Consider the following 26,520-nt stretch of genomic DNA (forward strand, 5'->3'; position numbering starts at 1 on the left):
TGAAATTGCCCGTGCTGCCAGTATTCCAGGCTCGGACATATTGAGTCACTTGAAGATGCTGGAGGTAGAGGAATGATTCAGCACGTCAGAAAAGATGGTGATACCCACCCAATCAGGGAGTAGAAGGTCTGGGAGCCACGCAGGCTTTCAGGCACCAGCTAGTTATTCCAAGCTGCAGAACACGATGCCTTCCTAGCTGGCCTGACTTTAGTGGTGTTGTGTAACATTTGCTCATTATGCAAGGCTTATGTCGTCCCCCACTACGTAGTAGGTAGTAGCTTGAGTCAGTTGCAGCAGGGGTGCAATCCCTTACAATCCCTTGCCACCACTCCACTAACGTAGTCCAGCTGCAACGGGCATCGACCGGCCTGCTGCTTATTTGCTTACCCGTCCATGAAGGTGCTGCTAGCCAGTTTGAAGCTACTACCTATGCAAAAGATGGGATGGATTGCCAAACGTCATGCATGCGGAGGAAATCGCCAGCCACTCTGCCAAAATATTGCAGCTTTATGAGATTCTCGCTCTGGCAGATGGATGCCTTACCTCCTCACGATGGTTTACATCAGTCCATCATAGTTATCTTCCTGCTATAATCTTGAGAATAAATGATGATTTACATTTGCTATCCACATTCGACACTTCCATCCCAAGACATCAAAGGGATAAGTAACGAAGCTTACCAATTAACTTATTAGTATGCTGGGTACTGGCGTCGATCACTTGCACTACGTAAGGTGCCGCAGCGGTGGAACTCGACTTCCTCTTCTTACGGTTGGAGACGAGTGCAAGCGATGACTCTCGCAACATTTGGTGTTATACGAGGATGCGACACTATGGGAAAGGGGCTAGATCCCATGTTATGTCCCGAACAGATTGCGGAAGTATCGTGGTAGTCCCGCCGTATTCGGTAATTGTATGCTAGTATCTCTAAATGTTTAGCGAACCACTAGATGAAACTGCATCCAGGGCGTCAGTTGCACCATGCAATTGAATGAACAAACCCTCTGGCTGCGAATTTATGGACATATCCACGCGAGATCAACGACGCTGCCTTCTGCCTTCCATAGACACATTGATAGTGGGAGCATATCCTTGGGCAGTTCGCATGGAAATGCTGTTCAGGCGCCTAATTGTGTCATATTTCGTCGTGTGCGGAGTGGGTCTCAACGGACATCGATATAACAATCTAAATGATGGCCCCACGACGAACTAGGCTAAGGCTTGCATACTGACAAGCAGTGTTAGTTTTGTCGAACGTCTAGAAGCCGGCCACTTTCACAGAACGAGGGATAAGAGTGAAGAGATGACGAAGCGAAGGGATGCTACAGGCAGTTGTGATTGAACTAAGATGCAATGTGCAAAGGACTAAGTAAGAAATGGTGCGTAATAGCCCCGCTGTAAGCTGCACGGCGCATACTGCACGATGGATCATTAGTTACATAATTGAGTCCTCGTATCGATTTAGCGAGACCAGTGTCTGTTTGTGTCTCCCTGCCTGTCTATCAGGCTGTCCGTCTGCTCCCGGACCCCACCAGCCAACCCAACGCCCCGGTCTCGTCGCAGCTGTGACATTTCCTGCGACTAATTTAGTCCAGTAAAGTGGGTCGGTTGGGCTAACCATAGCGGGGAAACATCGTTTGAAGGATCACGATCTTTACTCTAGTAGCAAGAGTCACCCTCTGAATATCTGACCAAAACGAGATAGCAAATGTACTACGCATGGGGCACTAACTGAAACCGAGCTTGTCATGTCAGCCTCTCTTCTTGTCCTCAACTCTGAGGCACACAATACGCAGGGTTACTTCCTTCAGACCATTCCATCTTACGAGTCAGAAGCTACCCAACTGGTATGGCTTGCTGAACTTGACAGGCAATCGGAATCCCTGTCTTGTAACTATGCTCGTCGTCATGTGGCATGCTGTTGGCCAAAACCCTTTCCTTGCTTCGGCAATGCTGATAATGGTCATGGGTTACTACGTATTCATTGCGCCGATATATCTCACTAGCAGTATGTAAGAGCATGGCCTTGGCCGCGTGTCAGACTTTCAGACCCATTTCAGTGTCCATACGATACAGGCACCCGAATTTGTTACTTCCTTGGTTATGATGAAGCGAAAAGCACACCGCCACAGGACTTTGCTCTAACTAAACTCGACGCTATCTCGGCTAACTACCAAGTCTTCCATCCATACATACGGTGTACTAGAGTACTCCATGCTCTGAGTTCGCCAGCACGTTTCTATCTCGTCTGGTACCGCCCATTTTCCGCACTATCTCCGAAAATGCAATGTTATTAATGTTATTGACTTCGGCAAATCAGCGTCCTGCTGGAGGAGGCCTAGCCTCCATTCCGTAACTGGCCTGTACTACGTATGTATGTACGAGTACAGCCTCGGGCCCCGACTTGTCGTTTGTTTCCCGGAGCTGAAAGGCTCAGCGTTCAAACCCTTGCGCGGCAAACCTCGTGATTCACGATTCCCGGGCCGCAGGGGGCAACACTATTTCTTGTCATGCACCAAAAGTCCTCCAATGCAGCCTTGAAACCTGATCCTTTCGTGCTCTTGGCTGCAGGGCCTTTCTGACTTGACCTTTCCACGGGCAGCATGTGTGGCGGTTTGTGAGATCCATGGCAGCCACTGGCCGATGGGTGTGACGGAGACTCCGTACCCTGTACCGGTTGATTGGCACCGCCTATCTTGTGGCCCATGGAAATGCTACTGTTGCAACCACTGCAGTGCGATAGGTTTGGCCGTCCCTTGGCAGCCTTCAACGCTAGAAAGAGGAGAGAGGAGTAGATTGCTCCACCTCATAAGCCGTCAAGCGTCAATCGTCAATCATTAATCCGTGTCTAACCTTCCACATCCTCATTTAGTCTATCAGACTTTGCACATCGCCCGTCTCGCATTCGCGCCCAGCACCTTCGAATCCCGTGCTCTTGTGTCCCTATTCAGAGTTCGGCGTAATAGTCCTTAATGTATCCAGTGGCTGATGAATCCATCGAGAATTGGCGCTATGCAAGTTTCCGATCATCGCTGCACCGTCTCAGATCCATTCCCATGTTGACAACCACCCTGGCTGGCCACCAAATACGTGCTTCCTTTTTAAGTCTCTCTGACCGTTGCTGCTACCATGTTGGAACTTCTTGGTTGTAAGAGTTTCTTCCATGTGTCACATAGTTCCTGCAGGTAGGCGCATCCGATGTCTTTACTAGCCTGTTGAGCCATTGGCCGTTGCACATATCCCAACCAGAAGTATTCTACGTTTCCTCAGCTACCTTTTGTCAGCCTTTGGTTGTTTTTCAATTCATCTCTTCTCTCTCCACGTTACTTCTCCAGGGGAAAGCAGGCTGTGATATGGATCTCTCGAATCAATGGTATAGTACCATGGCCTACCAACGCCTCGACCAAGCGGCCTCTTCTCAACCTCAAGCATTTCCCACCAATATCTCGTCATACTTTCGACGGCCTACCAAGGTAGTGAAAACCAACAGCAGAGGCAGCAGTCCGAAGAACTTGTCAAGAAGGAGGACTACCGCTTCCCACTCTACTAGACATCACGTGGCATCGAAAGGATCTATCTCCAACTACAACACACCTGTCGGTGGTAGCAACAATACCGTAGCGACCACGCGACCCACCAGCTGGCATCCAAACTCAGCGGCCAAGGCAACACCCATGAACGATTGGATGAGTTCATGCCAATTCCCCGATTCGACATACGCTACGTACTTTCCCAATTCTTTCGCAACCACCGAAGTCAATGGTCTGGTGACACCACTGACCCAACCCTCTTCGGCTGAGTCGTGCTATCAAGAAGCGTTCACACCACTTGAAGAGATGCAGTTTCAAAATCTCGACAACACATATTCCTTCCCTAGTCAAGCCGGCCAGGACGCATTTTGGCTACCGCAGCAACCCCTGACTCTACGGTATCCTATACACCAGCCTTCTATTTACCAACAATCACTACCAAGTGACCACCAAATCCCCTTCACCTACACATCCGCACCTGATTTGACCACAGGCACAGCGCCACCAACACCGGATTTGGTGGCGATTTCGAATGATGCAGTCGGCGAAAGTGGAAAGCCGTCGGTGGTGCCACAGACCGAGGACGAGGTGCTGGTAGGGATGGGTCTCTACGATGCGCCCTCACCTTCAAACTTTACTACGTCGCACGAGCGTCAGATGGTTCTTCCTCACAGAGGATCTGCAGGCAAGGGATTGAAACTCGAGGAAACCTTTCACCCATCGAACGAAGATGCTAGTGAGAGCGAGGATGACCTCAGCAACGACGAAGACGAGGAGACTGAAGCGACTGACCCATTTCTCTCAGCACCAGATCATCAGAAGTCCCAGCCAAGTGAGCTTGCATCACATCCGGCCATCGCCACACTCGCAGACCAATCCTTCTTTTTTGAGAATGACCCTGACGGTGATCAACTTCAACAAGCTCATGAACAGCACTTCACGGCCCCCATTTGGACGGATGTCTACAGTGGTGCTCCCTGTCAATGGATTTAGGAAAGGTTAGATTGAATGTGCTCAAGCGGTGTCAAGATAAGCGCCTGTTATTTTGCATGCTTTAGCGATGGCGCTGGATGGCAGGAATTACATCCCATTCTGGGAGAATGAACAGTATCCTCCTTTGGATCGTTTGGTTTCTTCCAATGTACATAGGTAGCTGTTTTGGTGGATAGATAGAAACCTGTTTCGGAATCCAGACTCCGGTCAGCTCGTGGCATCACAGCAATCCATTCACCCAATTGTTTGTACCGTATCACAGTCGGATCGAGGTGTAGTGCTGGAGGAGGGGCGACTGCAGTGACATGAGAGAATCCCAGAAGCCTACGTACCTGGTACTTAGTAGGAGAATATATCCATGATCATGCTAAGCTTCGGTGACGTTGATAGTACAGCCCTAGCTACCGTAACCCTTAGGTAAGAGGCTTTTCCTTTTCCGATTAGCTGTCTTTTAACAATGCTCTACGCCAAGTTTGGTATGCCAGAAATTTGGGGCAGCCTGGTGATACTCTCTATGCCCTCTTTGGGTCTTCATCGATACAACCGTGTTGAAGCATGATCCTACCCGAGCCTCTGCAAGCTCGCATCAAGCTCTTCTCTGGTGGGTCGTCGCCGGCTTAAAGAGTGTAGTGCCCTAATCCAGAATTGAGACATACCCTGCAAGCCGTCACCCAGATCGAAGATGATGCCAGTCCGGGGATTTTATCCTGACGAACACTTCCTGTGCCATGACAAAAATCTCTTCGGAAACCCTAAGAAGGATTGACGCCGTCAAAACCGTCCGCACAACATGCCTACCACGATCCCTTACTCGCAACTAAATCCAGCGCCTTGGAAGCACCCTTCAGAGCTTGCCATGGTTCGTGATTGGTTTTATCCAGAGCACATTTCTCGCAACTTCTTCGATCTTGCGGCCTCATCACACATTGATCGACGTCAGGACGCTATCAACCTCGTATCTCTTTGGCGATTTCATGAGCCAAAGCTCAACCATGCCTTGATATCTACAGCGAACCTCACCGATGCAATCCTACATGACCAACCCAGCAAACGAGACAATCTCTCTGGTATAGCTTTGCGCAGCATCTACGCCATGGCTTTCTGTCGCTTCGTCAATGCGCTTGTGGATAGAGACGTTAGAAAGAGCACCACCACCACCATTGCTAAAGACAATGTCGCTGCGGACGCGGATGCAGGGTCTGGTCCTCATCGAGGACAGAGCAGCATGTACGCTCACGCTCTAGAGCTGGGGCTCCCAGAGACCTTTGTGGAATTGAGACATCAAGCCATACACGAGGAAATGCCAAGCCTAGAGGTGCTGAGGATGAGGACAGGAGAGGCGCTGGAGTGGTTGTGGCAGAGGTGGTGGAAGTTCAATGTAAAGGGCAGTGCTCAGCCAGCATTGAGCGAGTGGGAGGAGAGGCATAAGGAATGGCAGAGCGCGGCTGAAGAAGAGGGCGGACAGAATCAGTTGGGGCTCTGCCAACGGTGTCGAAAAAGAAAGCATTCTGACCTGAGTGGCAACAAGGAAATCGAAACGAACGCTGGTCCAGGGGCAGAACATGACTATCACAGCCTCCAGCGACCGAAGCAGCAGAACTTGGACAAAGAAAAAGGAAGCCACGATTCGTCGAGTCCAGAATGGCAAGGATGGGTGATGCACTTCTCTAAAGGATCTGGAGGACTTTCTCGGCTAAAGGAAGCCCCAGAATACCGTCAAGACAAACGAGACAGCCTGCCAGCTTCATCAAAAGAAGCACTTGCGAAGTTGGAGTACGACGCTAGGTCGAATTCCAAGACCTGATACGCACATGTTCGCACTCTATAGCCCACCTTGTTTGTCATCAGTTCTGGACGTCCCTGAAGCAGACATCCAATGCTTCAAGCAGCACCACTGCTGCCAGATAGGCTGTGTGGCCAAGCCGATACCGCAATCCCCCATCTCGATTGCCTTGGTGCCCAGCAATGATATCCCTCTTCCATGGCTTCAGGTTCACCGCTATTCCCCACAGGGCTTAATCCACAAGCATATACACGCCTCGGCAACGAAACGATTGTCGGACGTACTTTGCAGTCATCCAGGTCAGATAGATTGGTCATCACGAGTAGAGAACAGAGATGCCACCTCTTCCAGCTCAGCGCTCCTAGGCGAATCTCATCCCGAGATTCTCAGGCAAGGCTCTCGGCCTTTGCTACAATCCTAGGTCCTAACTGGACCTGAAGCTGCAGAGAGACCTTTTGCCTCAGGTATTCCACCTGCCGATGCATGTTCCTAAATTTGTCTTAGCAGGTCTCGAAGAATATATGAAGGTGTTCCTAGTCACATTCCAATGTACGATACATTCCTCTCTCTCCCATCCACTGCCCCTCGTCGAGTCTTCCTCTTATGATATAGCTGACGAACGCTGTTGGGAAGGAAGTCATCGGAAGCTGTAAAGTCGTCCTTTGAGTGTCGCTTTGTTACGAAACGACCAAGGCCCGCTGCTTGTGACCGACTACTCTTGTATGGATTATATATACTGCACAGTAAGACGCAACGTGCAGCTCAGACCTTGGTGCATTCGCCCGGGGTTTTCGACTTGGATCAGCCAATGGCAACTCATGATAGTTGCTGTCGCTCGTTGGGCCAAGACCTCATGAAGAGAGCAGTTGAGAGCGGGACCCAGATTTCATGCATCTCCCCCCGCACGTTTTCTGATTATTGCATAGCTGGTAATACGGTGCAATAAGTGGCGAAGAGATGGCACAACATCATTGTCTGTGCCTGGTGTCAATTTTGGATGGGTATCACTCTTCATAGAATTTCATCTCTTGCGATCTGGTCTGCGAAACGCGTGTTCAGCGTAGTGCTCGTGATAGGGATAGGGCAGGTTCATTTGTATGATGGTTAATTTACCAGAGCGTGGATACCAAATGCGATTTGAGAAGCCAAGCCGGAAGTGGGTACAAGAAGAAAGGCCGATGATAAGTTGAAATACCGAAAGGAAGCCATCAGGATCGTATGTCTACTTGGACGTCTCGTGCATTCTCTGTTCACGAGGCGTGTGGAAACAAGTCCTCTGAGGCGATGGGCGGCTCAAACGCGAACTCCAGCTCTGCGTCACTTGCTTGATCAGTGAAACGAAACAGCATCCTGGTGATCCAATAACCCTTCCGAACGAAGCCATCCATCTTCTTACCCCGCTCTGGAAATCTCTTTCACAGTGCAGACACCTCTTCCCCACCACCAACTGGCACCTCTGCTCCTCCTACTCCGGTAACATAATCATCGCGACACCCACACCTGAATTTCTCTTTAAACTCCACCTTCGACATCCCCCTAAGTAACTGCAACGCGTTCTTACTCGCCCTGACCTTAGCATACCGACTACTAGTCCCCACCGCATCACTAAGCACCACATTATGAATCACAACCCCTGCCGTGATCTTGGGTGCCGCCTTCGTCGCTGGGAGGCTGGTCGACTCGGACGCAGGGTTAGAAATCAAAACCCGGTACTGCTGGCACCTGTACTGCTTCGTGAGGATATTGTGTAATTCGGTGGTGGGGTGTTTATTGGCGAAACTATCATACACGGCCATATCCGAGAAATACCAAGAGATGTGCCTCTCGAAGAATTTCTCCACCTCGCGGTAATCGAAGTCGGAATCCACAAACACGGCACCGATATACGATTCCACGGTATCGGAGAGACATTTCGGGGCATCTTCGATCTCAGTCCAAAAATCAATCTGATTGTTCCGCTTCGCTTCGGCGAGCTTATCGCGGATCTTGAAGGCGTATTGATGAATCTGTTGCGGTATGTGCACGCCGCTGTAGTAGAGGTACTTGTCGAAATCGAGGTCAACAGCGACGGCGCCGAGGAATTTGTTGGACACCATCGCCATCTTATGCTCGGTAAGCCACTGCGGGTCGCGGTCGGGGAAGCGGTCGTAGAGACTGCGGATGCACACCATGTCAAGGATAGAGTCGCCAAGGAACTCTAGACGTTGGTAGTCGGGCACTATGGAGTCAGTGTAAGACGGGTGAGTCATGGCGGAGCGGAGGAGTCGGGGGTGTCGAAATGTGTAGCCCATTCTTCTCTGGATTTTCGAGGCCGCGCTGTCGACACCATGTGTGAATCCATCTGGACTAGTGTTGGTCGACCATGCCGGAGGCTCATATAGGCGAGAGTAGTCAGACCAACTTTGGATGTCGTGGTCTTTAGAATTGACAAGCTTAGTGACGGCGCGGATGGCCATCTCATAGTTGTTGGGTCCTTTTGATGAAAGCAGAGCAGCACCTATCAACGCCTCAGATACATCTGCAATTGTTTTTTGAGCAAGAGCATGCTTCGGAGTTTCGTGCTTGACAGGCTTCATATTGGCTTGTGGCGCGCCTCTGCCACTTCGAAGAATGAGGCCTTCAGGGTACCAGTAGTGCCTGTTGAACCCTTTCGTGCGCACGTGTTGAGTAAGACCTAGACTCGGATCCACTGCTACGTTGAACAGGTTCAAGTTGCAGATCATCTCCATCCGCTTAACGTGAAAGCCAAGTTCGTCAGACTTGGGATAGCGTATGAACACCATAATCGTGGTCGTCATCTTCAAGAATGAGTCTCCCAAGAATTCGAGTCGCTCATAATTCTTTCCCATGCCGCGCTGAAAGTGTATCTGCTGTTCGCGATGTTCCTCGGTGTTGTCAGAGTCTTTCGTCATTGCTTCTAACGCCAGCTCTGGTGCTACATCGAGATCAAGCTTCTGGCACGCTTCAGTTGCAATGAGATACGAGTCCAAACGGCTCATGATAGCTGGAAACACTAATGCAGTAGCAATAAAGCCATGCGGAAGCTAGAGGGGTCTCAATATTAAACATCAGGCAAGGTTGGATTCTTGGTACTTACTTTGGAAATGGTTAGAGGTTCTGGGCAGATATAGTACTCCCGCGTGTACTCTACAAACTCCTTCGATTCGGCTTTATCCAAGAAATTTCGCCTGATCTGCACAAGCTCTGCTCCAAGGACAGGCTGTGATGGGTCGCAGTCGCCTAAGAACCTCACCTTTGAACTTCCGTAAAGGCTCAAGGTGTATTCCAAGATCTTCTCCGTTTTTGCGCCCTTATACCGTCGATCCGGCACGTCATTGGGCACTTGAGAATTGATGTTTAGATCCGGCAGCACAGCTCTAGACCAATAACGATATTTCCCACTCCATTTGTCTATCAAGAACTGGTCGCGCCAAGAATTTGGATCTGAGCCTCGGGACCATTGGATTGGTTTCAGATCATTCGAGCCGTCTAGATCGACAAGTTCCTTCAGATCCGGCGGCACGATATCGCCTGGTCGCCATTTCGTGGGTGCTAGCCAGTATGGCATTTGAGCATCTTCAGCCTCATATTCCTTGTTGAACAGGTCGTGAAACGCTTGAAGGGTGAATTGTTTCAAACACAACAACATCGTATCGTCGACAGCAAAGGGACCCGTCTCATGGGAGAATGCAACCTCTGTCTGGATGTTGCCATCCAAATACACTGGGAAATTGGGGACAGGAGGCAATGCAGATCTGGTAAGCAGGACCAGTGGATCATGCGGTCGTCTTAAGCTAGCCAATGGGACAAGGTAGATTACTGTTGCAAACAACATATCTGGCACTTGACCACACTTTGACGTCCAGAACCCGGGCTTGACGAGCATTTCGTACTCGTCTTTCTTAGCCGCTGACAGGGCAAGTCTAGCATTAGCGTTCTTGGGACGCTGCCTCAAGAAAATTGAGTTGAGATTGTCGTCAAGCAGACCTCTAGCTCGAAGTGCATAGCATGTCTCCCATGCTGCCGACTGTTTAGCACTGGTCTTTTTTGGGAACGCTTCTCCGGTCACCCCTTTGATTGGAGAACCATCGGGCAAGATGGTCTTAAACCTGAACATGCCTCCCGCGATCTCAGCTTCATACATCACTCGAGACATGCCTGGATTTTCGTACTGCAAAGAACTTGCATATCGATCGAGGTATAGGATACTTGTTCTGTAATTGCACAGTGTTCCAGCACCTGTTTCGAACGTCTTATTCGGTCTCTGTTTGCTGAAAGCTCCATGAACGCTGAGAAGCTCATTCTCCAAGAAGCGATCTTCGTCCATGTCGGATAAGAAGCGCCGGAGCTGTAATTCATGATAATGCGCATCTTCGATTTTCACCCTGTCAGATGCATTCCCTCTTTCTACCATCTGGCCGTAGATTGAACCCTTAGCGCGAGCTCGACCCCTGCTCTGCACGTACTGAATCATGGTTTTGTAGAGGTCAAACCTGATAACAAGATTACACTCGGGGCTATCAATACCTTCCTCAGCAACAGAGGTACAGAAGAGGCAGTTGACAATGCCACTTTCGAATCTCGCTTTTAGGTCTCGAATCTGTGGACCGGTAACACCTGCTTGCCCGGATTTGTTGCCCCCAATCCCTAGAAACTTATCTGGTCGAAGGTTTGGGACATCTAGACGTCGAAAAAGATCATGGAGGACCCGAGCAGTGATTCTTTCATCTACAAAGACGAGACATCTTGTGTTTTCGTTTCCTCCGAAATACTCACATAGCTTGTGGTATAAAAGAAGTACTTTTGAACTCAAAAAGTCACGAGTTGCTGCAGGCTCAGCAAAGTGATGAAGTCTGATCATCTCCTCAGCTCGCTTCAGTTTTCGGAGACCTGTAGCCTTGTCTAAACCCGCCACTCCGCCACGAGGAGATTCGAACCTTTCGTATTTCCGTAAGATCGTATGGAGGTGTTGCTCCTCAAAAGCATATTTCCATACCTGGTCCGCGGACCAAGCGCCAAGCGCTGCACTGATAGCTTTTGCTTGTTTGAATTCGACGTCGAAAGCTGACACATCCTCGCAAAATTTCAGCTGCCCAAAGAGAGGCGTTTCGAAGGGTTCCAACAGTCTGTCGTACTCCCACTCCAGCACTGTTGCCTTTGGCGCATAAGTATCGAGTGATAGACTTTTTGTGGTCACAATTTTTGCTTGTAGAAGGCGCTCGAGCAGGCTGTTTTTGTTAGAGTTATTTCAGTTTCCTTCGGCAATACGTACCGTGCAGCTTGTAGAACGTCCTTCTTTCCATCGACTGGACTTGCTGTCATGCCGAATATCTTGGGTCGCAAAGATGGGCTGCTGGGCTTAAAGTAGTGATCTCTGATTATCCTATAGCAACCTTTCAGCCCTCGTCAAGCATTTCAATGATAACTTACGTGGCGTATGGATGATCTTTCTTTGCATGATGCGCTTCATCGAATATGATAAGGTTAATGTCTTCCATCTTGATATAAACATGATTGAGGCATTGATCTAGGATGGCTGCCGTGCAGACAATGACTTGATGAGTGTTAAGCAATCCGTTCCATTCTTGTTGGCTCCAGCTGTCGAATTTTCTGCCATGAACTAATGCTGGCATTGCCGTCAGATTTTCACAAAGCACTCGATGTTGCTGCTCTGTAAGAGCAACACTGGGCGTCTGTGATGCGCTTTACGTCAGTCCATATTATGTGCAGCTGCTAGATATGCCCTACCAAGAAGAAAGAGGTTCTGGGAGATCTGCCGGCAGCCCGATCGTCCATCTCCTTACTTACTGTCTCTCTAAGCAGAAGAGCAGCTATGAGTGTCTTTCCAGAGCCTGTGTCAAGGACTGCGATGATATTTCCGGCCTTGGCTCGAGCGAAGAGTTCACTTTGGTAATCTCTGACATGGTCAATAATTCTCCGACCGTTGGCACATGCTAGTATATTGATCTCGTCGACTGAGTGCATGGAGTCCTCCTCTCCTTGCAACCTCTCCTGTAATTGAGACTCATCTTTTCCACGGACATAATCTTCGAACACGGCATTTTGTGCCTGTTTCCTTTGAGAACTAGTCAGCAGCGGACCAGGTACATCCGCGACGTTTTCGTCATCGTCTGTGTCGCTGTCATCAGCAATCAGCTCCGGATCATATAGAATTCTCGTGGAATTGGCATGAACTGAGCTTTTGTGGGGATGTAGAGTGTTGAGCTCCTGTGGTGCATTCACGCTCTCAGCGTCACTCATCGACGGTGTCGGGGCCAGATCAGCCTCCGGCTGTGGTAGAAGCTCTGGATTGATAACACAAGTCATGTTTGCAATGCGATGGCAAGCATAGCTAGCCTGTAATAATCATAAAGAGGTTACATGAAGTTCTCTTTCACGAAGAAAACTGGTTCAAATCAGATATGGTCATGACTTGGAAGCGAAGACAACAATGAGCTTGAGTAGCAATGAGTGTGAGTTATGAAACAAATTTATGGTTAGAGCCTGACGAAAGTTTGACATTGAATCTGAGGGTGTTTGCTGCGGCCCACAGTGGTGAAGGAACGACAATTACATTGCCATAGTAGGCTCGGTCACAGCGGCCAAATTCAGGCTGCGCCTGGCGCAGAATGCTGGAGAGACTGCAGTATAAGCTCCGCGACCAGAGCACCTAGATCGCATTCGCTGACATTCAGAGGTTAACATGCAATATTCTTGAGCAAAGCCTGGATGAAGAAAAGACCTGCCTTGGTGTGGATGAATGACTAGTGCGATGGGTGGGGCATAAATATTGATAGGCTGGTGCTGGTTATCCCATACCAAAACCGTTCTTCACACATAAAATAGGAATCTATATAAAATTGTACATAGCTCTACACAAGTCAAAACTTATTAAGAAAAGTATCGCTAAAGATTTTATACACCTATCAAATGTTTTTACAAGCAGAATTCCTATTTTCAGTATCTCCATCAGTCAAGATTGCTGTAAGATAACGGCCCGAAGGTTTACGGAATACAGAGTACGTCGTAGCCAATGAAAGTGTGTGGCGCTGTATCGTAAAAAACTGATTCTAGCGCCAGTTCAACTGTATTTATGCCCCCTCCCTAGTACGTAGTAAGCTCTATCTCTCGACCTACTGAACGTAAAGACAATTCTGATTATGGAGGTTCTGGAACCCAAATCTTCATTGGAGGCCATCGTATCTCTATGGACTTCATAGTCTTTCTTCTGTGTTAGATCGATCTCTCATTATGGCTGAGTCTCGACCTAGCCTTCGCTCCCTCTTCCTCTCGGCAAGATCTAAGGAAGCAGAACTTCAGCATGTCGAGAATTCGAACAGCGCCTATCAAGAACTCTTCCAACTTGCCGCATCTACATATGAAGAGTGCCGAGATTTGATAGAGCGACTGGCAATATTCAGCCGTAATGAAACAAATGAAGACATAGCCACTTCTGCAATACAGTGAGCATCTATCCACCTTCTATTGACTCATGTTTAAGTTTCTGTAGGTACTTGAGCGTGGACTATCTGCTTGCGGAGCTTCTCTTAAAGGCCTATGGCTCAAACAGGCAGAAGCTCTTACAACAAGCTTCGAGCTTGCTGGAAAGTTTCTTGAACAGGCTAGATTCCTACGAGCTGTTGTCTAAGCAGAACAGACGATTACTTGATCAGTATCAAGAAAACCGAGAGAACTTTCATTTAGCTTCGACAACTGACGCAGCCGAACGTAGACGTGTCAAAGTGGCAAGGTTTCAGGAGGAGAAAAGCTTGAAGACAAAGCTCGAGGTACTTGAATAATCTGAAAGACATGTACTCGTTCTGACAAGCGAATAGCTGTTGAGGGACAAGTCCGCACAGAGTTCTATCGATGAGGATACAACGCGGCAACTGTATTTCACAGAGCTTGAGCTTTTCGCAAACCAGAGTTTTCAATCACTGGATATGATTGTTCAAGAAAGCTTGATTCTGTTACAAGCTCAATCAGAATCCCAAAGCTCGCACCCCATATTGGATATACGGGAGAATGGTCGGAGCGATTCTGATGGTTACTCTGAACGGCTTGATGGATCTGTCTCTCAAATTGCGCGTGGAGGTCCTTTATTAAGCAAAGAGGGCAGACCGCTCCAGCCATTCACCATCACCGATAAGCGGAGCCAGCTCCGTCAGGGCGTCTTTCAGCCAGGTCATAACTTACCCACAATGACCATAGAGGATTACCTTGAAGAAGAGAAGCGGAGAGGTGGAATCGGTGACGACGGTGGTGAGAGGCAAAAGCCTCCTGTAGAGCCAGATGAGGACAACATCGAGTTGGCAGACCAGGAGACCATGAAGGCTAGAGCGTGGGACGAGTACACTGAAGCAAATCCAAAGGGATCGGGAAATACATTAAATCGTGGTTGACGCTTTTGTATGCTCATTCGCAGCGTCCCTTGCTCGCAACAGTGATGTTATGATCTTGCTCCATCGTCATCACGTGTGGGCAGCTAGAATAAACGATGTGGATTGTTTCAGCTACCTTTCACCCGATCAATGGCTCACGAGGATTGAAGTGCGACAGCTGCTCCATATGCTCCAGGCTTTGGATCTATGACTGCGCAGCCTACAACAGGCCCAGCAACGATCTGATGAACGATCGATCCACTCATTCTCGGAGATCAACGACTTCGGTCCTTTTCTTTGCTTTTATGGCGTCTAATATCTTATCGGCACCTTTCGCGACCAGAGCATTGGCGACTTTTATACCAAAGCTGTCAGCGGATTCTGCTGTCATAATATGCTCCTCCATCTCTATTTCTACACTTTCTTTTCCGTTTACACTGACGACGATTGCTCTCATCACGAGTTTTGGGCCCTCCTCACACCCTGTTATCCACTCTGTCTCCACGCCTACAGGAGCACTGCATCCTCCTTCCAGCGTCCTCAACAAACTTCGCTCGGCGAGACAAGCAAAGCTCGTCGAGTTGTTATTAATCTTCTCAAGGATTTGCGACATCTGGACGTCCTTTGCACGGCTCTCAATCCCGATTGCACCTTGGCCCACAGCGTAGAGCATACCTCCATTTTTCGAGGTCAAGAATTCAGAAATGCGGTGACCTAGATCAAGTCTTATGAGCCCCGCAGCAGCAAGTATCAATGCGTCAAAGGGACCGTCATCTTCATCAAGCTTTTTTAGCCGAGTTGGCACATTTCCTCTTACATCCTGTACGCGCAGATGGGGATGTCTGAGAGCGATTTGTGCAGCCCTCCGTATCGATGACGTTCCAACCACCGAACCAGCTGGTAGATCTGCTAGCCCGCATTTCGTACGACAAGTTTTGAGCACGAGTGCATCTCGTGGGTCCTCACGGTCCAGAATCGCTCCAAGCCCACAATCTGCCGGTAGCTGAGTGGGCACATCTTTTTGTATGAGTAGACGCTGCCACTGTCCGAATCAAATGGCTTACCTTTCAAAGAGTGCACCAGCAGGTCCAGTTTCTCCTCAACCAGAGACTGCTCCAAGTCGTGCGTCCACAGATTTTTAACTGGCATGTCCTTGAATGGAGTCACTTTGTCAAGATCGCCAGCGGCGGTATCCCTTGGTCGGACATTAAATTGATATTCTGGCCATGCTTCTTTCAAGGCCTTGACCACGATTTCTGTTTGCAAAAGTGCAAGCTGAGACTTTCTGGTCCCAATTTCAAAACTTTGGGTGTTCTGTGACGTGGGAGGCATGATACGTGGAACACTCTGCGATTCTTCTGCTATAATATTGGCGAGCGATGTAGTAAGTTTGAAGTAGTGCTCGCTGGATATCTGCGTAAGTTTGGTACCTGAACACGATACGGACTACCGTCTGATAGAACAGAACTTCAATGCGACAAGTAATGTAGAATGCCAAGCCTTAAATAGCTAGAGGCTGAGATCGACAGCCGACTTTCAAATGTATGATGGATTTGGGACTGCATCAGACCTCGGCAGCGCATCATGCATTACATACTAAAGCGTACCACTTAAGATGTCCATCAATCTCTAGAAGTTTGCACGCAGCACTCACAGAGTGGTGTGCTCGCTGTCTACTTATTGCCTAGATCAAGGGTAGTTCTTCATCTCTGCTCTACGCATCGAATCGAAACGATATGGGCTACGGGATATCCACCACAATCCCCCTCATCCCTCTACCGAAGGATTCAGTACTCCTTCCTGGGGTCACTCTTCGTATTCCCATTGCTACTCGCCCTGATATCCCGATTCTTCTGCAATCAGCATTCTCGCAGGCTGCAGCGTCGAGAAAGGGCACTCCGATCACTGTGGGTTGCGTTCCCTTGAAATCACCGTACCTGAGCTGTGATGGTCAACAGCTGCTAGAGAGCAAGCGAGATGATCGGGTCAGGCGACTAAACACCGAACCCGATCCAGAGAAAGCATCGAAGGATGATTTGTTTCGATACGGGACGGTTGCAAGATTGATAGGAGTACAAGGACGATCCAACGCAGAACCTTCGTTACTGGTAGAGGGCATACAGAGATTCCGGATCGATCAAGTTTCACAACGCAAACCCTACTTGCAAGCAGATGTGACCATCTACGATGAAGATCTTCCTGATGAGCAAGATGCAGAGCTCCGAGCCAACTTCCACCAACTGAAGCAACTTTCGCGAGAACTCGTCGCGTTACTACGGCTGACAGCGCTTTTTCGCGGATCTTCTTCGTTGTCACCCCTTGTCGCAAGACGTTTCGAGTTTTTCATTGCGAAGAAAGAGTTCGCTCAAGCTGGTTCTCTGGCAGATTTCATGACAGATATGGTAGACGGCAGCTTTGAGGAGAAGCTGCGTGTACTCGCCAGTCTGGATTTGAATCAAAGATTGGAGAGGGTGCTAGATTTGGTGGATAGACAGGTTTCAGGCATCAAGAGCAACATCAAGATCACCTCCATCACGTCCACCTCGGTCCCAACGAACATGGGCATCGATGTCTCCCAGCTCGACCAAAAGCAACGTGAAGCGCTAATGAAACGTGCCATGGCAGGTTTGAGTGGCGCCGGTATGCCGGGATCAATAGGCGGTGACCAAGGTGAGGACAGTGATGTTAACGAACTCGATGAGCTCAAACAACGACTCGAAAACGCAGGGCTCTCCCTCGAGGCACAGAAAGTTGCGGATCGGGAAATGAAGCGCTTGAAGAAAATGAACCCTGCCAACGCCGAGTATGGAGTGTGCAGAACTTACTTAGAGAATCTTGTGGAGATACCTTGGACGAAAACTACAGACGACGTACTAGGAGCAGACAGTTTGACCAGGGCTCGCAAACAACTTGATGACGATCATTATGGCTTGGAGAAGATTAAAAAGAGGCTGCTTGAGTATCTCGCTGTCCTTAAACTGAAGCAGGCAATGAACGCGGACATCGATGCTCAAATCTCAAGGCTGACAGGGGAACTTCAAAATCTTGAGAAAAGCGGAGATGAGGACGCCCAATCACGGAACAATGAGGCTGGTGCATTGCAAATCAAGCTTCGTATGCTTCAGGAACGAAAAGCGGTGGACAAGTCCCCTATACTTCTTCTACAAGGACCGCCTGGTGTTGGTAAGACCAGCCTCGCGAAATCGGTGGCAATGTCACTTGGCAGAAAGTTTCATCGCATCTCTCTAGGCGGCGTACGAGACGAGGCGGAGATCAGGGGTCATCGTCGAACTTATGTGGCGGCAATGCCTGGTCTAATTGTCAATGGGCTAAAGAAGGTTGGTGTCTCAAATCCTGTCTTCCTCCTCGACGAAATCGACAAAGTCGGCGGCTCGAACTTTCACGGAGATCCGTCTGCTGCAATGTTGGAGGTCCTAGATCCCGAGCAGAATCACACGTTTACGGATCACTACGTCAACATTCCGCTCGATCTCAGTAAGGTTTTATTCATCGCCACGGCAAACACATTGGAGACGATTCCGCCTCCTCTTTTGGATCGAATGGAAACGATTACCTTGTCCGGTTACACCACAATCGAGAAGCGTCATATTGCGAAGCAACACCTGATCCCGAAACAAATCAAGACCAATGGTCTTGATAGCGGTCAAGTTGAGCTCCCTGACGAGGTTATCGACACAATTGCGACATCCTATACACGAGAGTCTGGAGTCAGGAACCTCGAGCGCGAGATTGGCTCTATTTGTAGATACAAAGCTGTTCAATATGCCGACGCAAAGGATGCAGGCAAGCTTGAAAATTACAAGCCTCACGTCTCGGTGGATGAGTTAGAAGACATCCTCGGCATTGAGCGCTTTGACGAGGAGATAGCAGAGAAGGACTCACGACCTGGCATTGTCACTGGTCTTGTCGCATACTCCACAGGAGGCCAGGGTAGCATCCTCTTCATTGAGGTTGCGGATATGCCAGGAACCGGCCGCGTCCAGTTGACTGGGAAGCTCGGTGACGTGCTGAAAGAATCCGTTGAGGTTGCTCTGTCATGGGTGAAAGCTCATTCCTACGACCTTGGGCTCACCCACGACCCGAACGAGGATATAATGAAGAGCCGCAGCGTACATGTGCATTGCCCTTCGGGCGCTATACCCAAGGATGGTCCTTCGGCAGGCCTAGCTCATACTGTAGCGTTGATCTCGCTATTCTCGGGAAAGGCGGTACCCCCACAGATTGCGATGACAGGTGAGGTCTCGCTTCGTGGAAGGGTAATGCCTGTGGGTGGAATCAAGGAGAAGTTGATTGGGGCTCACCGGGCGGGTGTGAAATCGGTATTGCTTCCAGAGCACAACAGGAAGGATGTCAAGGACGTGCCGGTCGAGGTCAAGCGGGACTTAGAGATTGTCCATGTAAAGTAAGTTTTAATGCTCAAGTGTGAAAGGTCAATTTCTAACTTCAGCTCAGGCATATCTGGGAGGCTATACGGTTTATATGGCCGGATTCGCACTGGGCAGGTGATCAGCATTTTGCCAGCATTGAGAGTCGGCTTTAGACGCATAAGCGACGGCGGACTAGTTTGTCGTTTCGGAATTTATGATTGATTTCTGCATAGCGTCAAGCATAGGTTGTATCATCACTTAGCACCACACAATTTGTTTGAGAGCAATCCGGTCGTAACCTTCAAACAACAAGCCTCCGACTTGATTGTGCCTATAGGTATACATACAACTGCTATAATACAACAGCATGACGCACTTCCAAGGCCTTATCGATATAACTCCATATGTGATGCTTGACTGCGAAACCAAAATCAAATGGTTCCTCGTATTCCTGGAGATCGAGATGTCCCCTGCATGACTCTGGTATCTGTTGGTATCGACTGCCACGACGGTCTCCATCTTTGTCTCCCTTGGAGAAAGTCCTGCGCCTGCTCGGCAATACCCTCTCTCCTTTTAAGATCCGGCTCCATCGGAGGCTGTATTGCCCGTGACTCTTCCTTGGACAGCTCCTGATTCTGCTTTAGCTCTTTCTTGAAGGTCTCCGACTCCCATCTATTGAGATTATTGTTAGTGAATCGTTGCGGCGTATAGAGGGAAGGAGGCATGGTAGACATACGGGGACAGATCTTTCTCTTCCTCGGGATAGATGAACGGATCCACAAGCTCCACTGTCATCCTCTTGCGTGCCTGAGGACGGAACAGTCTTCCTGGAGTCCGACTTCCGGGACGCTGTTCTCTTTCAACTTTCGATTGCTGGACATAGCTTCGGATGTGGAGAACGTCCACATTGTAGACATTTTTCAAGTAGTTTTTAAAGTCCAGCTTATTGAACCACAACGGGACCCAAAAGGAAGCATACTTTGGTGGATGATGAGGTGTACGCATCAACGTAACTACAAAGTTTGGTCTAGTATATGGTCAATCGCTCTGCTGGAAGGATGGGGAAAGTAGGAAGTGGGTAGTACAGGAAGACTTGTTTCCGGAGTTCGAGGGGAACGTTCTTCGGTCGACTGAAAAAGCGTGGAGTATTGTGTAAAAGTTGTTTGATTATCTGTTCCTGCTGTTCGGATGTTCCTGCGAGTTTGTTTGCTTTAAGATCGTCAACGAATTTAACGACATCCTCTGTCAAAATTTGTCTCCAGCCATCCGGTCGACTCTGCAGTTCGAGGCGTTTTCGATAGGATAGTGGGTTTTTATGGAATACTCGTCTATGAGCGTTCCATAGGCGCATCTTTGAACGGACTGATGCGGTTAGGTGACCTATATATGATAGGCAAGATCGTAATCGTGAAGCTCTTCGCCCATCATGAACCGGAGCTCATCATCTACGCCGCAGTCACGCTAAGATATTTAAGGTTTCTATGCTTGCTGTTGAGCCGCAGAGGCAGTGCGGACTACCTAAGTTACATACGTGAGCTTTTAGCTGCCTTCATCACCTCGTTCCAAACTCACATATCACGGTACTCTCTAACCTCGTCTCCTATTCACCTGTTATCTTGTTCCATCACATCCACGTCAGAGGCTTCGGACCTTCAGCGCGTTTATCCGCCACAGTTGCTGAAGCAGTTCTCCGTCAACATCGGGTTTGGAAATGGCGCAAGATGAGGAGCGGCCGACCGCCGCGGAAAAGGGAAAGGGGAAGGTCGACGACATAAACGGAGAGAAAGGGAAAGGAAGGACTGCCCCTGAAAAAGATGGCAAGCCAACTGTTAATGGCAAGGTCATCGAAGGCTTGCCCGAAGGTAAATATATCATTATAGCATTTGAGATTGAAGCTAGCCAGTCATCGAAGGCTGACATCTTGCAACCAGATGAACTCAATGAGGAAGACGCGCAGCTGAAGTCAGAGCTCGAGATGCTGGTAGAACGGTTACAGGTCAGCTTATGCCGAGCCCATGATGTTATGTGCAAGAGAAGCTGCTGATCCTCGATTTCCAGGAGCCTGATACAAACCTCTACAAACCCGCACTCGATGCCATCAAGAACTTCATCAAGACCTCGACATCTTCCATGACAGCAGTCCCGAAGCCGCTCAAGTTCCTCAGACCTCATTATGACGAGCTTACAGCAGTCTACGAGAGATGGCCATCGGGCCCCGACAAAGTGAGCGTTATGATCTATCAAATCTGCATGGGATACTAAAAGCTATCAGGATTCATTGGCGGATATGCTGTCTGTTTTGGGCATGACATATGGCGATGAAGAAAAGCTGGAAACTTTGAAGTACAGGTTATTATCACAATCCGACGATCTTGGATCATGGGGTCACGAATACATTCGGCATCTTGCCCTCGAATTGGGTGAAGAATATCAAAATAGGCTGACGGACGACAAAGATGTACAAGATCTGGTTGATTTGGCACTTTCGCTTGTCCCCTATTTCCTGAGTCACAATGCGGAAGCAGATGCTGTGGATCTGCTGAGTGAGCTTGAGATGATTGAGAAGATACCGCAGTTTCTCGACGAGAATAACTTCTCCAGAGTCTGCCTGTATATGGTCAGCATGGTCAACCTCCTCACCTATCCTGAAGACCACCAATTTCTGAGAACAGCCCATGACATATATGTTCAGTACAACAAACTTGCCCAGGCAGTTGTCATCGCCATCAGGCTCAATGATCTCGATCTGATTAGGAAAGATTTTGATTCGACTACGGACGCGGCGTTGAAGAAGCAGATGGCTTTCCTGGTCGCTCGACAACAAATATGGCTGGATGTGTCTACAGAGACAGAGGAGGATCAGGAGCTTGCGGAGTGCTTGAACAACGTTCAACTCCCGAATCATTTCAAATCGCTTGCGAAAGAACTAAACATACTAGATCCGAAGATGCCTGAGGATATTTACAAAACTCATCTAGAGAATAACAGAACAGGCGGCACATCAGCAGAGTCTGCACGACACAATCTGGCGAGTGCATTTGTTAATGCTTTCGTGAACGCTGGTTTTGGCAACGATAAGATGATGCTTGTGGAAGGCCATGAAACATGGGTTCGGAAAACAAAGGACGATGGCATGTTGTCGACAACAGCCTCGATGGGCATGCTTCTACAGTGGGACGTCGAGGGCGGCCTTGATAAGATTGATAAATTCAACTACGCGGAAGATCCTATTAGTGCCGGCGCCCTACTTGCTACCGGCATTTTGAACTCTGGCGTACGTATGGAAGCTGATCCAGCATTGGCACTGCTTGGGGATGCAGACAACCTACAACATAAGAGTACTTCGATGAGGATGGCGTCCATCATGGGTCTGGGATTGTCACACGCAGGTTCGAACAAAGAGGAACTTCTTGACCTTCTGCTGCCCATCGTCGAGGACTCGTCGGTGGATATGCAGCTCTCTGCCATGGCGGCGGTCTCCTTGGGAATGATCTTCGTCGGTTCTTCGAATCATCAAGTCAGTGAAGGTATTGCAACCACACTTATGGATGAGGACCGGCAAAAGCAGATGAAGGATAAGTGGACACGGTTCTTGGCCCTCGGTTTAGCATTGCTGTACTTTGGGAAACAGGAGCAAGTCGATGTGGTCCTTGACATCCTAAAAGCTATCGACCATCCTATGGCGAAACCAACTGCAGTTTTGGCCTCTGTCTGCGCCTGGGCTGGGACCGGAACTGTTTTGAAGCTCCAAGAATTGCTCCACATCTGCAACGAGCACATTGAAGACAAAGATGAGAAGAAAGGGGAGGAGCTTGTGCAGTCGTATGCAGTGCTTGGTCTGTCATTGATTGCGATGGGCGAGGACGTTGGGCAAGAGATGGTTCTCCGTCAATTTGGCCATCTGATGCATTATGGTGAAGCCAATATTCGCAAAGCTGTCCCCCTTGCCATGGGCTTGATCAGCCCCAGTAACCCTCAGATGAAAGTATATGATACGCTGTCGCGGTATAGCCACGACAATGACAATGATGTGGCTGTCAACGCGATATTTGCCATGGGCTTGGTTGGTGCGGGCACCAATAACGCCCGTCTGGCTCAATTATTACGACAATTGGCCAGTTACTATCACCGTGACCCGAACTCATTGTTTATGGTGCGGATAGCACAAGGTCTGCTACACATGGGCAAAGGCACTATGTCGGTCAACCCGTTCCACACCGATCGACAAGTTCTCTCAAGGGTAGCTGCTGCTGGTCTGTTGACAGTTCTTGTGTCATTGATCGACGCAAAACAATTTATCCTTGCCGAATCGCATTATCTCCTGTACTTCCTCGTCACCGCCATGCATCCTCGATTTTTGGTCACACTTGATGAGAATCTCAAGCCATTGACTGTTAACGTCCGGGTCGGTCAAGCGGTGGACGTTGTTGGTCAAGCCGGCAGACCGAAGACTATCACTGGCTGGCAGACCCAAAGTACGCCGGTGTTACTAGCATACGGAGAGCGAGCAGAGCTTGAGGATGAGGAGTATTTGTGCTTGAGTAGCACTCTTGAAGGACTGGTGATCTTGCGCAAGGTTTGCTTTTCCCACCAAAACCTCCTATATGACCTTATGCGGACTGACTTTTCTTTACAGAATCCAGAATGGGAGGATACCTCGAAGTAACCTTTTTTCACTATTCTCGCCGGCCCCTCCTCTTGTGGTATACAAGGCCAAACACCTCTGTTGGGCTTTACCTTGCACAACTTGAGAACAACAATTGCCCATGAGGGGACCAGGGCAGCTCAATATGCAGCTAAACAGTAGAATTAGAGGTAATGACCATCAGACCGAGAGTATATTCGCCCCGGTCAAAAACTTGTGAACCATCTAGAGCTGTTACTTTCGCCCGTAGTCTTCCAGTTTCATTCATTGCGTCAACGCACCCCATAGACTTTGACCACTTCTAAAGCATAGTATTGTCCAACATTGTTTAAACCGGTTGCGGAGGGTATAGTTAGATTCGTATTCACTTACTAATCCTATTTGCGCCTCGACTCCTGTAATTTTGGCCAATGGTTTCTCGGATCCAAATACACCTACCTTGCAAGTCCAATATTATCGCAGCGTCTGACGTAAACCATCTCACCTGACTAAGACAAGTAGTGGGACCTTTGCTTCGAAATTCTGCCTACAAGTTCCGGGAATTTTTGTACGAACAGTCATTGATTGGTTTCTGGCCAGGAAATTCTCAGGGATATGAAACTCGACACCAAAGCCCTGCGATATCTGACCAACGACGACTGGCGTGTGCTGACCGCTGTATGTGTCCCGGGTAAATTCTGTGGGGATGTAAATGCACAATTTGTATGCTGACGCTCCAGGTCAGGTCGAGACGGGAAGCAGAAACCATGAAGTGGTGCCCACCAGCTTGATCGGCTCGATATCCGGCTCGAAGGGAGGGCTACAGCGATGCATCTCGACTCTTGCAAAGGCGAATTTGATCGCGAAAGTGAAGAACGCAAAATGTATCTCGTATTATCTTCTTCTTCTTCTTCTTCTTCTTCTGCTGGTCGCTTACATAAACGAATTCCTACTTAAAGTGGTTTGCTAGCTAACCTCCATCGTGCCAAAAAAAAAGATGACGGCTACCGGCTCACCTACGGCGGGCTCGACTACCTAGCCCTACACGCGCACCAGAAGCACGCGACCGTCTACTCGGTCGGCAACCAGATCGGCGTCGGCAAGGAGTCGGACATCTTCGTCGTCGCCGACCCGGCCGGCAAGCAGCTCGTGCTCAAGATCCACCGGCTGGGCCGGATCTCGTTCCGCACCGTCAAGTCGAATCGCGATTACCTCCGCAAACGGAGCTCCGGGTCGTGGATGTACATGTCCCGGCTGGCTGCGGTCAAGGAGTTCACGTTCATGAAAGCGCTCGCGGGCCAGGGCCTCCCGGTGCCGGAAGCGGTGGCCCAGAATCGACATACGATCGTCATGGGCCTGGTGGATGCGTTCCCCCTGAGACAGATTTCCGAGGTGCCGGATCCGGCGCGGCTGTATGCGGAGTTGATGGAGATGATCTTGCGGCTGGCTGGGCTGGGGCTGATCCATGGCGATTTCAATGAGTTTAATATCTTGATCAAGGAGGAGAAAGAGGAGGAGAGAGAAGTGCCAGCTGCAGATCGGACTGACGCTGAACAACAGCAGCCGCAGCAGCAGCAGCAGAATCCGCCGATAAAGTTGGTGCCCATTCTCATCGACTTCCCACAAATGGTATCGATCGACCATCCGAACGCCGACTTCTACTTCGACCGCGACGTCTCCTGTATCAAGCGCTTCTTTGAACGCCGCTTCCATTTCCGGAGCGACGAGCCCGGTCCGCATTTCGCCGAAGCGAAGGCTCAACTCCGGGGAGGGGATGTCAAGCGTCTGGATGTCGAGGTTGAAGCGTCGGGTTTCTCGAGAAAGATGGCGAGAGAGTTAGAGGCTTATATGCAGGATGTGGGCGTTGATGGGGATCACCAGGATGTTACGAATGAAGAAGAGGAAGGTGGTGGTGGTGGTGGGTCTGTAGGATCGGGTCCGGAAGAGCTTGAGGATGAGGATGAGGACGAGGATGCATTGGACAAAACCCACTCGTGAGTCAACAAGAATCGGAGCCTGAACGCAGCGAAACTGTGTGGCAATGCAAAATTGGTCATGTAGGGTTCAATCGGCCGGGAACATGCAACAATCAATCACATCTGGAGACGCTGGCCTGCGAGATGGCTGGCGACCTTCTCCTCTATACCATGCCCGTGAAAGCCGGCGAGCAAAGCGTGCAGGGCGGGTTGGACCGCACTTCAATTTTCCAGCCGTGATCAAAATCCTCATACGCAGGGCCGACTGGCTTAACCCCTCGCTATGAGAGTGGACGAAAGCCTTCATAGAGTGGAGTACACGTGCTCACTACTCCAATTCCCATCATCTTCTCTCTAAATTAGCTTCCGTTCACGCTCGCGCTTTGAGCATGGACTGTCAGTAGGCTGCCTATCCAACAGCCTGTCACAGATAGTCCAGTACAGAAAGGGGTCTAGGGACACGGCGACGTGGGCGGGAGACATCGATTTCTTGGAAGGTCCGCAGGAAGGCCAAGGCCACAAGGGAAGGATGCTCACACCAGGAGATACACGCGACAGCAGAGAGGAGCTGTCCTACAAGGTACCTTTCCCGGACCGAGTTCAGGCGTCTTGGGCAGCGAGGTAGTGTACTCAGCCATTGTTCAGTAGGGGGGGCAGTGTGCCTGTCTACCTGCCTACCCACTGTGCCTGATCTCTAGCTCAATCAGCAAGAACGTGCAATGATCTGTTTACCTGCTCATCACGAGTTCGGGCCGCTGGGAATGAGATGAACAGCTACTTTGTATGTTATACAGTTGCTCTAGTCAGCCCGAAGCTTGGCGCCAAAATTTATGAGACTTCTCAGA

At 49.5% G+C, this 26,520-nt stretch overlaps 9 protein-coding genes across 9 annotated transcripts; 6 read left to right on the forward strand and 3 right to left on the reverse strand.

Annotated features, from left to right (window-relative positions):
• Positions 1-3,383: 3,383 nt before the first annotated feature.
• EPUS_00556 (uncharacterized protein) lies at positions 3,384-4,523 on the forward strand (the record flags this gene model as incomplete). Its single annotated transcript, XM_007804585.1, has 1 exon — positions 3,384-4,523. One exon carries the CDS (start codon positions 3,384-3,386, stop codon positions 4,521-4,523), a length of 1,140 nt encoding a protein of 379 aa, XP_007802776.1.
• Positions 4,524-5,313: 790 nt separating this feature from the next.
• On the forward strand, positions 5,314-6,327 carry EPUS_00557 (uncharacterized protein; the record flags this gene model as incomplete). Its single annotated transcript, XM_007804586.1, has 1 exon — positions 5,314-6,327. One exon carries the CDS (start codon positions 5,314-5,316, stop codon positions 6,325-6,327), a length of 1,014 nt encoding a protein of 337 aa, XP_007802777.1.
• A 1,394-nt stretch (positions 6,328-7,721) lies between these two features.
• EPUS_00558 (uncharacterized protein) lies at positions 7,722-12,633 on the reverse strand (the record flags this gene model as incomplete). Its single annotated transcript, XM_007804587.1, has 5 exons — positions 7,722-9,350; positions 9,404-11,534; positions 11,579-11,689; positions 11,737-11,999; positions 12,115-12,633. The coding sequence occupies 5 exons, from the start codon at positions 12,631-12,633 to the stop codon at positions 7,722-7,724; spliced, it is 4,653 nt and encodes a 1,550-aa protein (XP_007802778.1).
• A 924-nt stretch (positions 12,634-13,557) lies between these two features.
• Positions 13,558-14,708, forward strand: EPUS_00559 (uncharacterized protein; the record flags this gene model as incomplete). Its single annotated transcript, XM_007804588.1, has 3 exons — positions 13,558-13,769; positions 13,817-14,093; positions 14,142-14,708. The coding sequence occupies 3 exons, from the start codon at positions 13,558-13,560 to the stop codon at positions 14,706-14,708; spliced, it is 1,056 nt and encodes a 351-aa protein (XP_007802779.1).
• Positions 14,709-14,949: 241 nt separating this feature from the next.
• EPUS_00560 (uncharacterized protein) lies at positions 14,950-16,019 on the reverse strand (the record flags this gene model as incomplete). Its single annotated transcript, XM_007804589.1, has 2 exons — positions 14,950-15,704; positions 15,752-16,019. The coding sequence occupies 2 exons, from the start codon at positions 16,017-16,019 to the stop codon at positions 14,950-14,952; spliced, it is 1,023 nt and encodes a 340-aa protein (XP_007802780.1).
• Positions 16,020-16,423: 404 nt separating this feature from the next.
• EPUS_00561 (Lon protease) lies at positions 16,424-19,248 on the forward strand (the record flags this gene model as incomplete). The annotated part of the gene is made up of 2 exons (XM_007804590.1): positions 16,424-19,110; positions 19,161-19,248. The coding sequence occupies 2 exons, from the start codon at positions 16,424-16,426 to the stop codon at positions 19,246-19,248; spliced, it is 2,775 nt and encodes a 924-aa protein (XP_007802781.1).
• Positions 19,249-19,506: 258 nt separating this feature from the next.
• On the reverse strand, positions 19,507-20,080 carry EPUS_00562 (uncharacterized protein; the record flags this gene model as incomplete). The annotated part of the gene is made up of 2 exons (XM_007804591.1): positions 19,507-19,747; positions 19,812-20,080. 2 exons carry the CDS (start codon positions 20,078-20,080, stop codon positions 19,507-19,509), a joined length of 510 nt encoding a protein of 169 aa, XP_007802782.1.
• A 706-nt stretch (positions 20,081-20,786) lies between these two features.
• Positions 20,787-23,741, forward strand: EPUS_00563 (26S proteasome regulatory subunit rpn-1; the record flags this gene model as incomplete). The annotated part of the gene is made up of 5 exons (XM_007804592.1): positions 20,787-20,937; positions 21,007-21,071; positions 21,134-21,298; positions 21,348-23,651; positions 23,712-23,741. 5 exons carry the CDS (start codon positions 20,787-20,789, stop codon positions 23,739-23,741), a joined length of 2,715 nt encoding a protein of 904 aa, XP_007802783.1.
• Positions 23,742-24,314: 573 nt separating this feature from the next.
• EPUS_00564 (uncharacterized protein) lies at positions 24,315-25,697 on the forward strand (the record flags this gene model as incomplete). The annotated part of the gene is made up of 3 exons (XM_007804593.1): positions 24,315-24,377; positions 24,445-24,583; positions 24,670-25,697. 3 exons carry the CDS (start codon positions 24,315-24,317, stop codon positions 25,695-25,697), a joined length of 1,230 nt encoding a protein of 409 aa, XP_007802784.1.
• Positions 25,698-26,520: the final 823 nt, after the last annotated feature.

The sequence above is a fragment of the Endocarpon pusillum genome, assembly GCF_000464535.1.
Source record: "Endocarpon pusillum Z07020 unplaced genomic scaffold scaffold344, whole genome shotgun sequence".
Classification (NCBI taxonomy): Eukaryota; Fungi; Ascomycota; class Eurotiomycetes; order Verrucariales; family Verrucariaceae; genus Endocarpon; species Endocarpon pusillum.